The sequence below is a fragment of the Lutra lutra genome, chromosome 15 (assembly GCF_902655055.1).
Source record: "Lutra lutra chromosome 15, mLutLut1.2, whole genome shotgun sequence".
NCBI lineage: Eukaryota > Metazoa > Chordata > Mammalia > Carnivora > Mustelidae > Lutra > Lutra lutra.
In genome coordinates this window covers 57,019,503-57,033,942 of record NC_062292.1, presented here as the reverse complement: position 1 = coordinate 57,033,942, position 14,440 = coordinate 57,019,503, and the positions used below count along the sequence as shown (strand labels likewise).

The 14,440-nt window shown below is 36.1% G+C and overlaps 1 protein-coding gene across 2 annotated transcripts in view; it reads right to left on the bottom strand.

The window, feature by feature from the left end:
* Positions 1 to 1,678: 1,678 nt before the first annotated feature.
* The window catches only part of LYPLAL1 (lysophospholipase like 1), a 35,578-nt gene continuing 22,816 nt past the window's right edge, over positions 1,679 to 14,440 (bottom strand). The window contains exons 4-6 of one of the 2 annotated variants that reach the window (XM_047705121.1): positions 3,101 to 3,216; positions 2,019 to 2,305; positions 1,679 to 1,809 (exon numbers count right to left, since the gene is read on the bottom strand). In XM_047705121.1, the coding sequence (XP_047561077.1) occupies positions 2,066 to 2,305; positions 3,101 to 3,216 (356 nt within the window). In that variant the 3' untranslated portion in view covers positions 1,679 to 1,809; positions 2,019 to 2,065. Of the gene's footprint in view, positions 1,810 to 1,916; positions 2,306 to 3,100; positions 3,217 to 14,440 lie in introns of those variants that run through there. The other variant, XM_047705120.1, reaches the window with a different exon arrangement.

The window sequence follows — 14,440 nt, the reverse complement described above, 5'->3', positions numbered from 1 at the left end:
AAAACAGGGCTCTGGAACCTCCTAAGAAAGCTTGAAGCCTGAAAGGATGAAACTGTTTCTAAGTACTTTCCAGGTAATTTAATTGCACTCAGTGAGAAAGCTCCTATTTATAGAAATGCAAATAGCCCACTGCTTAATGAGGTAGAACTTACAATGCTTGGGATCTAATAAAAAATCATGAGGCCTAGGAAGGAGGCAAGAAAATATCATCCTTAGTGGAAAGAGAGATCAATCAATAGAAACAAACTAACAAATGACCGAGGTGACAGACTCAATAAAGAATAGAACCATTGCTATTTATATCCCATATATTCTAGAAGGAGAATAAAGATATTAAATATAAAATGCCAACAAATTAAACACAGAACTTCTCTCTCTCTCTCTTTTTTTTAATCACAGATGCACAGTACCTTGGATAAAAAATAAAGTAGGTAGGATTAATGATAAATTAAATATTGCAGAAGATCAATGAACTTGATACACAGTGGTAGAAACTATCCAAAATGAAATGCAGAGTGGAAAACCAAAAAAAAAAAAAAAAAAAAAAAAAAAAGGAAAAGGGGGGGAAAAAAAGGAATAAGTACTAATAAGCCCAAAGTCCCCTAAAAAAGAGAAGAGGAAGAGGCAAAAAATTTTAGAAAATGCAGTGGCCAAAATGTCTCTAAATTTAATGAAAACTATAAATCCACAGATTTCAAAAGCAGAAACTCAACAAACACCTGGCACAAAAAAAAAAAAAAAAGGAGAAAACAACACCAAAGCACATCATAACCAAATTGCTTAAAACTAAAGACAGAAAAAATTGTAAATACAGTCATAGAAAAAAAAAAAAAACAGAAAAAATGCAAACTAGAAGATGATAATGTAAGATCTTTACAGTAATGAAAGGAAAAAATACCCTGTGAACCTAGAATTCTATATATCATTAAAAAATGAAGGTAAAATAAGACTTTTTCAAACATACAAAAGTTGAAAGAATTTAATAGCTACGGACCTGCATTATCATACATGTTAAAGTATTTCAGGCAGAAGGAAAATGATATCATATGGAAATCTGGCACTTAAGGAATGAGGAGCACTGGAAAAAGCAGATATAAAATAATTTTAAAATATTAAACTTTAAAGGATAATCCAGTGTCACTTCCAGCCATTGATGTAACGTAGGAAATGAATCTATTCTTTCATCTGAAACAACAACAACAACAAAAAAGGCAAAATACCGAAAACAAGGTTTTTCAAAGTACTGGACATCGGGCAGGAAAGGACAGTGGTCTCTGATGGAAGGGGCAGGGAACAAGGCGAGCCCTATGCCCCAGCTTACTGCCTTCAGAGACCTCCCAGGCCACAGAGCGGAGAGAAAACACTTCATGCAGAGCTCAGAGGACCATATTTATTACTCAAAAGGTCTCCAATCGGAGGGGGAGATGAACCTTGAGCGACTGTGGACTCTGAGGAACTAACTGAGGGTTTTGGAGGGGAGGGCGTGGGGGGTTGGGTGAGCCTGGTGGTGGGTATAGTGGAGGGCACGTATTGCATGGAGCACTGGGTGTGGTGCATAAACAATGAACTCTGGAACACTGAAAAGAAATAAAAAAATAAATAAATAAAAATTTTTTTTAAAGTCTCCAATTATTTACAAATGTATCTGAAAAACAATCCACAGATGTCTAAATTAATATTTGCCATCGATAAGGTGATGCTACTCTCTGTAGTGCTAAGCATTTCAGTGACTAGTAAATAAATCAGTACACGCGATATTTATTAGTATTTTAATTATCATTTATCAAACTGTAATTTGCAAGTAAAAACCACTTTTCTTTTTTTTTTTAAAGATTTTATTTATTTATTTGACAGAGAGAAATCACAAGTAGGCAGAGAGGCAGGCAGAGAGAGAGGAGGAAGCAGGCTCCCTGCTGAGCAGAAAGCCCGACGTGGGGCTCGAACCCAGGACCTGGGATCATGACCTGAGCCGAAGGCAGAGGCTTAACCCACTGAGCCACCCAGGCGCCCCTAAAAACCACTTTTCATGGAGACATGACATGTAGATGAGCAAATCTTCCCTGACTCATTCACGTTGCCTTTCCACTTCTCCCGGAAGCTTCGTAAGAATCCATGACTTCAGTTTTTCGAGCTCGGCTCTGCTTAGCTCATGGTAAACACCCGGGAAACTGTGAAACTTCGCGCTCACTCCCAGGGACCTTAACATCGAGTTTGTCTCCTCACCCCAAGAATGAAGAACTAACTCATCTGCAGCACCGTGACACTGAAATAATTCAGGGGGCACACCGTCGCTGTCCCGAAGAGCCTGGGAACAGGACACGGAAACGGAAATGTTTAAGAAATTCCCTAAAGGACATCATTCTGGGAAACCAGACAGGGCAGACAAAGGGCCACTCTACCCAAGCTTTACTGTTCCAAGGGAGAAAAGAGGCGGGCGTGGTGCCGTCTGGGGCATCCAGCTGGTTGCAGGTACCACGGGAGCCACCGTTAGTCCTATACAACCAGCATTGACTCCACAGAGGACTGCCTCAAACATGGGCAGAGTGTTTCCTGAAGAAACCGTGTAACTCGAGCAGACACACCTCTTCACGCAGGGTGGAAGGATGGAGGAAGACAGGGACAATTAAGGGAAAAACTACATTGTAGTTTTCATTTCTGTATCCGCCGTTTCTACTGCAGGTATGAAGTTACAGCGCTACGTACTGTATCCCTGTATTAGCCTGTTGCTATGAAACAGGCATCGGGAATGTGAGAGATTCTGTTTTGATTACATTCATGACATAAACAAACCTCGCTACAATCATCCATATTTTTATCATGGTGTAAGGGATACATATATATCGTACATACAGATTCTTTTTATTCTTTCACCTTTGACGCTGAGCTTAACAATAGTCTTTCTATGGCATTTCCTGAACATTAATGACCAGCTGGAATTATTATTTACTATAACTATATTAAATAATATAATCGGGGATGGAGTCCCAGCAGTGCTTTGTGCACTGATGGTTACTGCATAATTAACAATTTCATTTTAGTTTCAACATGTGAATATTTTATGCTTGTTTGTTTTGTTTTGTTTTTAAAATCTGGAACTTACCTGGTAAACAGCAGATGTTTTATTAAGAAAACTAGAAAGAGCAAATACTCCTGCCACATCTTGATGATTTCTATATGCTAAATGCATTGCCATGCACCCTCCCATAGAAAATCCTCCTAAAGGAAGCAAAAAATTCACTTATCAGAAGAAGCTGAATAAATGCGACAATAATTTAAAACAAGATACATCTGGGTCAGGCTTCCATGCATATTGTAAAATATTTGGAGACCTTTACAGAGATACAGTGCTAAAAAGTATAGTTTACTTTCGAGCTCATTAAAAAAATACTTAAAATGAGTAACACTGGTTCATCTAGGTCATCACTGGTAAAGAGACTTGTTAAAAGAGTTGGGGGGCACCTGGGTGGCTCAGTGGGTTAAAGCCTCTGCCTTTGGCTCAGGTCATGATCTCAGGGTCCTGGGATAGAGCCCCACATTGGGCTCTCTGCTCAGCAGGGATCCTGCTCCCCCACCCCCCCGCCTGCCTCTCTGCCTACTTGTGATCTCTGTCAAATAAATAAATTAAATCTTTAAAAAAAAAAAGAGTTGTAATTAAACAAAGAAATCATGCTCATTGACTAAACATATTTATCATAATTCAAAATACGAGTCAGCACAAGTATTATTTAAACTTCTAATGTCCACTTACGTTTTGCTTATACTTGTATTATAGGAGTCCTCCCACTGCCACCAGAATTAATAACATGTACCTCTCTTACTTGCCAAGCTCCAAGCACCATGAAGAGTTACATTTCTCGTGCCTGCCTTATAAGAGATGTTTAGGGATCTTTTAGGGAAGATAATCAAAAATTTGGTGAGGGGTGCCTGGGTGGCTCAGTGTGTTAAAGCCTCTGCCTTCGGCTTGCGTCATGATCCCATGGTCCTGGGATCAAGCTATGCCTCAGGCTCTCTGCTCAGCACGGAGTCTGCCTTCCCCTCTCTCTCTGCCTGCCTCTCTACTTATGATGTCTGTCTGTCAAATAAATAAATATAATCTTAAAAAAAAAATTCGGTGAGCTAGTTAAAACATCTCTGATTTACAATATTGCTTTGGAAACTGACTTACGATAGTATAAAAGATGTACCTATACAAATTTTTCAAAAGATTAAAAAAATAATTTATTCATTTAACAAACTGTTATTGTCTTTCATGTGTCCGAACACTGTGCTAGCCACCGAAGATATGCAGACGAAAATACACAGTCCCATGCTCCCCTCAGCAGCACACGTACTAAATACACACAGACCCTTGTCCTTGACGGGGCACCAGGGACATCACAGAATACGGAGATAAGTATAAGATGTGGGGGCCCAACTTCAGGCTCGAGACCTGGAATGCTACTCCCCTGCTTGAGTGAGAGCTAAAAGGTGTCTTATTTGCATTTTGTGAGAAATATAGTAAGTCAGTCACACAGCCACACACTTACGGAAATATAAAAATATACACTGGTGTGGAATCCAGATCTCCTCATTTCCAGCCTCCTGCTTTCTTTCACTTGACAAAGTGTAAAGGTGAATGCTTAAAGAGACTATAAATTTAAATTTACTACAATCTCTTTTTACGGATGAAGTGAACCAAGGCCCAAGATTGGGTGACCTGTTTAAGGATGGCGTCCCTAATTCTGGCTGTTAAGCTAGGACTTTTGGAATCTGGGTTGTTTGTAACAGACCTTAATGTACTCTCTACTATCCTCTAGTATTTATTCAAATAGAACTGCTTTTAAGTTTTGTTTTTATATTTTATTTATTTAATAATGTCTAATAATATTATTGGGCAGGGCAATAATATTATTTTGGACCCAGGATACAACGTATGAGAGAAGATTACTAAGGCTTGGGAAGTTTGGATTTTTAAGAAGTACATAATATGTAAATAATGATAATGTACGATGAATATTACATCTGTGGTTTCCAACATACCAGAAAGAAATAATAGGGCCTCAACAGCAGAAGTTCACCATGGATGAGAACCACCTGGAAGGCTCTTTCAAAATAACCCCCCATACCAGCCACAGATGCAGATACGTTTGAGAGATCATGAATGGGCTTGGCAGGGGACGAGCCGCTCACACACCTTAAAATTGAGTGTGAAAGTTGCATATATGCATCAGATTCCCAAAAAGGTTAAAAACCACCGGACTGCATTACCTGTGGATGTGTACACTGATCATGAGTGATCATGAGGACATGCCTCATTTGGATATGTAGAGATTGCTGCAGACAAGATGAGTGTTTTCGGTAAACCCTCATTGTAAGTAAGCAGAGAGAATGTGATTCTTACTGGGTTCTGCTACAGTTCTAGTTATAGACTGCTCTTTTTCTTCTCAAGTTTTTCTATGTGATATAGTACGTGGGTTATAAAGCAAACACTCTGAAATAGAATTCTGACCAAGTTTTAATTTAGCAACTGTAAGTTAGATCTCTAGATTTTGAAATCCTTGAGGATAAGAACCGTTCTGCCTCCCATGATCACACTATGTTGCGAGTTTATGAGGAGCTCAGCGGAGTGTCCTCGCCCCCTGGTGCACATGTGCCCAGGAGGTGGCTTCCTCATCTCCTGTGCCCAGTGGTGAGTACACTTCCTGGTACACAGTGGTAACTCAGCAAAAGTCTGTTTAGCTGAATTCTTAGAAACCATATATTATAGGATGAAAGTAATAAAAAGTTTATGAATGTCTCTTAAATTTATCATATTTAAAGGCACATGAAACATTTTTTTTTAAAGATTTTATTTATTCATCTGACAGAGATCACAAGTAGGCAGAGAGGCAGGCAGAGAGAGAGAAGAGGAAGCAGGCTTCCTGCTGAGCAGAGAGCCCAATGCATGGCTCGATCCCGGGACCCTGGGATCATGACCTGAGCCAAAGGCAGAGGCTTTAACGCATTGAGCCACCCAGGCACCCCCACATGAAACATTTTTTAATGTAAAGTCTGGTAGAAAGAGGACCCCAGTGAAATAAAGGGAAACCGAGTTTTAATCCTATGACACTCTAGATGTTGCCTTGGGGTAAATTATTTAAAACCCAGAATCTCATTTCCAGTAAGATTAGATAGTTGGACTAGATGATCTTTAGAGTTTCCACCAAGTTTTTATTTTTTAAAAGTTTTCATTTATTCATTTAAGAGAGAAAGAGAGACAGAGAATGAGAGAGCAAGAGAGAGCAACAGTGAGCACAGTTTGGGAGGGGAGGGAGAGGCAGAGGGAGAAGCAGACACCCCACTGAGCAGAGAGCCTGAAGTGGGGCTCAATCCAAGGACCCTGGGATCATGACCTGAGCCGAAGGCAGAGGCTTAACCGACTGAGCCACCTAGGTGCCCCAGGGTTTCCACAAAGTTTTTTAAATCTATTATATACAAATGCTTAATAATCACTTATAAAAGTCAAACAAAAAGGACTTTCAAAGTTTAGAGTTATTGTAAACACAGAAGTCTACTTTCAGTTTAAGATTAAGAATCTGTATCTCCCAGGATATGACCGCAGACTTCCTTCAAGTTCACAGAACCAATCCTAGCAAATGATTACTTCCTTCATTGCTTCAGATCTCCCCTCTTTTTCCAATTTACTTACAAAATGAATTCCAGGTTGCTTATAACCAAACACACTATTCACAATAAAACTACAGCTTTAAAATGAGGGGGAAATGTGAGGGAGAGAGAGTTGGGGTTCCTGGTAGAATGAGAGGTAAAGAATGAAGGAGAGAGAGACACACATAATATGGGAGGGCAGCAGCAATTACGGGTACTTCTGGTCTTCCAACTGCTTCCTTGTAGCAAGACAACATTCTTTAACAGAAGGATTCATGCCAAATCCTACTAGCAACTTCTACTGGCATTGAATTCCTGGGTGGAATTTATCAAGGAGATCTTTATTAAACATCAAACTCAAAATCAGACATTGTACAGACAGCTTCTTCTGCTCATGACTTTTATGTAAGTCTGGGACATAAAGCCTTAGCATTCAGTAGTCTATAAGGTTCATGTGAAGAGGGATTTTTGTCTTACTCACTGATGTCCCCTCCCTATGCTTAGAACAAGTGCCTGGCACATAGCAGGCATCTAGTAAGTATCTCATCAAATAAATGAATAAATATAGGTTGTGGTTCTATAAAATTATATCTATAAGGGGACAAATTTGTATCATCAGGGAATGTGGCTCTTTGGCGATCTGACTGGCTATAAAAGTAAAGCTTAGAAAAAAGCAAAAAAGTGTCCCCCAGCCAGATTTCTAAATCCAGCTCCTTAAAATTAAAGATTCCTAGACTCAGCGCCAGACCCTCTAACACAATCTCAAAGTACATGTCTAATTTTTAAAAGCTCTTCTACCTACACATCAAATGTATGAGAATCAGAGTCTTAGAAAAATACCAATGCCTGCAAGGCAGACGATTCAGGATTAGGTATTACGGGGAAGAAAAGAGTGAAAATATGGTCTTGATTTAAAAGAAACCGTATGTTGTAGATACCAAGGCTGTAGGAACCAAGTTTTTATTTTTTGGAGAAATTCAAGAGCTTGAATTATATTTTTGCCAAATGTACCTAAGGAATATATTAACTATGACCAGTGTGACTAAGGAACTACATGTTTAATTTTATTTAATTTCAGCGAGTTCAAATTTAAGCCTAAATAATCACATGTGCTAAGGACTATCATAGCAGACGATGAAGTTCCAGGTAATCTAAGCTGCATCAATGATCGAAAAAAGCTTCACAATTCATAACTGGAGCAAAAAGAAAACGTTTCATAAAGAGACGTTTCATAAAGACACGCTGAGGCTAGGATCATTAAATGTGATCTTTTAATATAACAGAGATTTAAAAATCACAAGATAAAAGGTGAATGAAACAGATTAGTAAGCAAAAACAACTTAGTTATTTTAAAATCATCCATACTGAGAAAATTTTACAGATTAAATTTCCCCCTCCACCATTTCATTCTTATTGACCAGCATAACCTAATTACTTTGTGTGGTTTCAGAGCCCCCTGAACGAAACCAACCTAACAAGAACAAAACCAAAGATAAGAAAACATTTTCCCACATTTGAGACGTCATTATGAACAGATATGAGTGCGTCCTGCAGATTCTGAACCTCACGTTCGATACTCCTAATTCACAGTGAAAATGAATGTGCTCACTGAAATCTTATTATTTAAACATTTACTCTAAGCCCCTTACCCAATTATAATGTTGTGAGGTAATCTGCTATTTCTCACCAGTCATCTTTGACAATACAATCACGTTTAGCATCACAACTTATTATGAAAAGGGACTTTGTGTATTTTTTTCTAATAGAAGGAAATTTAACACAAAAGACTAGTTATTTGATTTTAATTTCCATCTAAATGTCTAAAATGCAATCTAAAATATACTATTCAATAAGTAAATACCAAATAGTAAACTCATTGTAGTAATGGTTACAATGTGTATTTATAGTTGCTGGCAAAGTATTAAAATGTCAAGAGTTAACATTTCAACATACATTTAAGATTAACAAGCTGAATAAAACATGTTAAAAAATAATAAACCTAGCTTTTATGAACTTTTAAAATAAAATAAACCAGAAACAACGTATTAAAAAAAAAAAAACAACAAAAACTATCCTGGGAAAACTAATCTATCTGAAAACAAAATCCAGAGGAAAAAAATACAAATTCACGTTTACCATCAATTAAACAGAACTTTTAGCATGTAATAAAATCTACCCTCCCTTCAAATTTCAACAACTCCTCCATTTAACTTATATATTATAGTTATTCAGACTATAAACTGTGATAAAGTCTCAAAAGATTTGGGAATATCTATTTGTCTATTTTCTCTGATATTTACAGGGTAAACAAAATACTTATCATCTTCCAGAAAAAGCTGTTGAAACAGGACTTCCAAGCCTTTAAAGTTCTAATTGTTGTTGAGGAAACACAAGTTGTTTAATGAAGATACACACACACACACACACACACATATATATGAAAAGAAAGTAGGAATCTGCTATCATTTCTCAAGTTTTAGCTCAAGAAAGAGCTAAAAGTTTCCAAAGAAACTTGTGTAAGGTCAGGACGAAGGGAGACTGGAAATTTTGGTGCTCATCTTCATCTTGGTCATTGCAATTGTCCTTTCATTTTTATTTTAAATATTATAAAATTAATACACTGATATATATACAGTGTATGAAGTGTTTACACCATACAGGCAGAAATAAAATGAGTCATCCAAAATTTCACTACTCATACATAATTCTGACATATTTTTAAAGTTCATTTTAATAGTTAAACACTCAATATATAATTTTTATACCTTTTTCTTTCATATCATACTGACTTAAGTCTTTCAACAGAATTAAAAAAAACATAACTTTATTCATTGAGCACACACTCATAATGTTCATTCTATGTGTACATACAGTATTTAATAATTACATAATATTCAATTGTATTAATAGACCATAATTCCCTTAACCATTTCTCTCATGATGGGTATTTAGAACATCCACATAAATTACTCAGGTGTAATTCCAGGATTACTTGATTCTCCCTGCTTCAAAATTCTGACAGTATGCTCATATTATCAAAATTCTTGTAATCTGGTTATATCATTAGTCAGATTCTAGATGTCCTAGATCAAATTTAAACCCTAAATTTTATCATTTTTGTCTTAAACAAATTGTCACCACCTAGTGGCCGAAAAAGGAATCCCATCCTGGTACAAAGGTGACGAAGTCAAAGGATCTGGGTTCTAGTCCCAACTAGATTTTATGTTAGCTAGAATCTCTTTGGATTTTAGTTTTTTTTTGTTGTTGTTGTTTTGTTTTGTTTTTAAATATCAGAAATGAGAATAATAATTTCCTGTTTTACCTGTCACAAGGCTCAAAAGAGATACTGTGCATGAAAACAACCTTATAATTTAAACACTATCTGAAAATAAAACAATATGATGTATAATAATGGCAATTTAAAAACTGTCAAGTGTAATATAAATGTGAACTATTTTAGTACTATTACTACTATATGTACTTTTAAAGCACAGCAGTACACATGGGAAAAATTATATACCTTTCTTCATTTTGATTTCTCACATTATACAGAAACATACAAGAAGGAAATGAGTTTCAACACTGATATTAACAGAGAGGCAGAATGTAGTACTATGAATTTGCTTACATTCTGTACAATGGACACTCCCCACATTAATAAAACAAGAAGACAGAATAATATAACATTATTAATAATTTTCTCAGGCTACAAGATTTGAACCAACTGATTTATTATAGTAACTATATTATCAACAATCAGAAACTGATTTAAAGTCACTATTTTACTGCTCGTTTCCCCTTTTATCACACCCTCTGTAGAATCATGAGTGGTACAAATACATAAAATTAAATAAATAAGCTTTCTTATGCCTGATAGTCTTAATGTACAGAGTGAGGATTCACAAATGTCTCTAAGAACACACTGGTATTCCTTGACCATCTCCTCTATCTGACCCCAGCACTAGGACAGTTAGTGAACTTTTTGTCTAGTTCTTCCTATTTAACCAAAGTTAATTTATTTTTCCATTAAGAAAGCAATATAGGGGCGCCTGGGTGGCTCAGTGGGTTAAAGCCTCTGCCTTCAGCTCAGGTCATGATCCCAAAGTCCTGGGATTGAGCCCCGCATCGGGCTCTCTGCTCAGCAGGGAGCCTGCTTCCTCCTCTCTCTCTGCCTGCCTCTCTGTCTGCCTCTCTGCCTACTTGTGATCTCTGTCTGTCAAATAAATAAATAAAATCTTAAAAAAAAAAAAAGCAATATATTTCCACTGATGACTAGAAAATCAAGATTTGTTTTCATAGGTAATGCCTGCAGTGGACTATCATGTCCTTCAGTAAAAACCTTATTCATCTTTGTGTTCCCTAAATCTGTAAACAGTGGGTGTGTTAATCACTGTCATTCTCTTGGACCTACTGCATTTGCCTTGTAGCTATTCTCCAGGCCTTCAGACTGGCCTGCCTGCCACCACACCACCATGTTGCCAGCATAAGCTTTCTGAAATGCACATTCCATCACGTCATTCTCTGCATCTAATTCAATAATCCTTGGGGACTGGAGTGCATACTAAACTAGTATATTCTGAGAGATTCTGATGTGCCCTTCTTTTCTTCCATGAATGTGCTTCCCTCTTTGTTTACCAGTCGTATTCTTACGCATTCTTTAAAACTCAGCTGGAGAGTCCTCTCTTCTAAGAAAAGTCCCTAACTCTCCCAAAGATCACCTGTTTTTCCTGACTGCTCACAATGCAGCTTTTAACACACTTTCACAATACATCGTATTAGAGCACCTTACTTCTGCATCTCCCTCATTAGGCTGTAAAATTTTTGAAGTTTTCTTGGTATTCCAAGACTTAACATTTTTATTAACAATTTGGAGATCAAATTTAGTATGAGAAGTACCATCTTTGACCTGATCGAGCTAGGTACACTATCCAAAAGCAGTTTGGCAAATATAAATTACTAAAACAATTGTTTTTAAAACTAAGGTTAAAATAAAAAAAAAAAAACCACTCATCAAAATAAAACCACAGACAACGGATAGGCTCCCACCTACCCGAATACAGAAAATAGTGTTGCTTTACAAAGCTACACCGGTTGCAGATATAATCTTAGAGATAAGGGTTCCATGAGCATATACTGTATGATATTAAATCAGAAATTTTATCCCATATTAAACAAAATCAATAAAGATAACAATTTTTGTACCTATTATCTCCATATTTTCCCTTTCTGATCCTAAAATTCTCTGGTTTTTCCTTTTACAATTTTTTGAAAATAACCCAACCTTACTGCATATGTGTGTCTGTAATAAAAATTGTTCAAGATCTTAAGCACATTTTTCTTCAACTACCCATTGAATCCCTCCTTCATTAACATGTTATGAATGCACTTAAATCTTACTTCACTTAAAATGTACCATAATAGACACACAAAAGTATAAAAACCAGTAGGAAAATATTAAGCAGTAACTTCTGTTTAAGTAATCTATGAAAAAGAAAGGGAAACACAGCATGTCCACCACTGAGCAAAATGAAGACAGCTGGTGGGGAAGGAGCAGTGAGCTACCTGAGTCTCCCGGGGGCGGGCCTAACCCAGTAGGGCCTTTCTGCTGTTTGGAGTGACCCTGGCATAAGGGCTATAAAGATTATTTAATAACAGCAAGAAACCGGTCTCAACATTATGTGCCAGACATGTTTCTAAGATGGTAGGAATTGACTAGTTCAATCATCACAACTCTGTAAGAGAGCTACTATTATTATCGTCCAAGCACAGAGGCTAAGGGGATTCTGTACCTATAAAGTCATGAGTCTAGGGTTGCAAACCTGCAGGCCAAGCCCAGAGCCCAAGCTCTTGCTTGTGGTATACCACCATGAGCTGCAATTATGATTCACACAACGCAGGGGATGCACGTACACACACTCGAACACAGCAGTGACACTGCCTCTTGTACCGCATTCTCAAATAAATGGGTGGTTTGGTTAGGTCCGTAAGACAAGCAAGTAACAACCACAGCAAAAAGATCTCCACAGGATTAGAATGGTATTTCCTTTCTGCATTAAGAGTTAACCCACGTAAAGAATCCTAGACACAAAAAAGGAGTTAATAACGAATATAAACATATTTTTTAAATATATATATAGTTATGATAATATACCATAGTTTTATATAGGTAACTATCTGTAATATATAGTTATATTAATAACGAATATAAACATAACTAATGTTTTGTCATAGTGTAAGAGGTCAAGGATCATGTGAATTTGGGGGACATGTTTAATGCTACGGAACCGTTCCTGAAGATTTATGTTCTTTGACTAGTGAAATGACTAACAATACAGGTAACAAGAACAAACCGCCTTGCATCTGCACCTTTGTGGTCTCTTTCACATCTCAAAGTAGGAAAGAAGCTTTTTTATAGAAGTTAATCAGCTCAACTCACAAATTCTAAAAAAATATCTTTTTTTCTTTCCCAGCTTTTTATATTCATAAAACAATGTGTAAATATTTTAATATGGCTTTACCATAAATTTCAAGTTTTATCATTTTATAATATAATCATCTACAAAGCTTTCAAAAAGAAATATTGTTATAAAGTCAATGGAATTCTGAGAAAATACTGACTATATTACTGATCGCTTTATAAACAAGACTATTTTTTATTTTTTTAAAGATTTTATTTATTTATTTGACAGAGAGAAATCACAAGTAAGCAGAGAGGCAGGCAGAGAGAGAGGAGGAAGCAGGCTCCCTGCTGAGCAGAAAGCCCGATGTGGGGCTCAAACCCAGGACCTGGGATCATGACCTGAGCCAAAGGCAACGGCTTAACCCACTGAGCCACCCAGGCGCCCCTAAACAAGACTATTTTTTAATAAAGTTCTCTTGGTACTTCAGAAAATTAACTAATACTTCCATGACATGGTAAAAAGAAAGCAAAATAAATTCCAGATGAATCAAAGAATTACATGTAAAAAAAAAAAAAAAAGTTATAGAAAACCAGCAGAAAATTTGAGTATTTACCCAAGTTCTAGAGATTTTCTTAAACTGAGACCTTATTTGGAAAAGAAAAATCGTAAGAGGAAAGAGTAACAGACAACTAAGAAAAACTTTCCTGTGTAAAAATGTAACAAACAAAATTAGAAGGAAAATAACAAAGTAATTACAAATTAATTGCCTTATTTTTAGCAAATTTTTTCAAGACAATATTATCAATGAGGATATAATAAGATGGACATTCTACTAGGGGTAGAAGTATCAATACATACAATTTTTTCATGAAAGGAATTTGACAACATGTATTAGAAGTCTTATACTGCCTCTCAACTCAATGACTAGTTTAGTATTTCAATAAATACAAAGGAAGTTTATTAATTTACCCAAATCTTGTCTGTACAGGATCCCAATGTGCATTTTAATGTTATTTAGAATATGACAGAGATAGCTAATTTGCTATATATTTTCATCACTAAATACAACTCGCTATAAATTGAATAGTTATATTTGAAAATAAACTCCTTCACGAAAATATGTCCTGTACCATCTACACCCTATCCAACTAATCTCATTTTCCTATGTATTACAGAAATAGATATTTTAATAGCTTATGTATTTAATATTTTAATATTTTATTTTATATTTGTATTTAATTAATATTATAAAATATTTGTATTTTAATATTTCTTTTACAGAAAAAGCAAAGGGCATTAAGTAGAATAAACAGTTTATGTAAAGGTACTTTATATCTCCTTAGAAACAGAAATTGCTTAAGGTATTTTTGTTTGTTTTTTAAGATTTTATTTTATTTTTTTAATTTATTTGACAG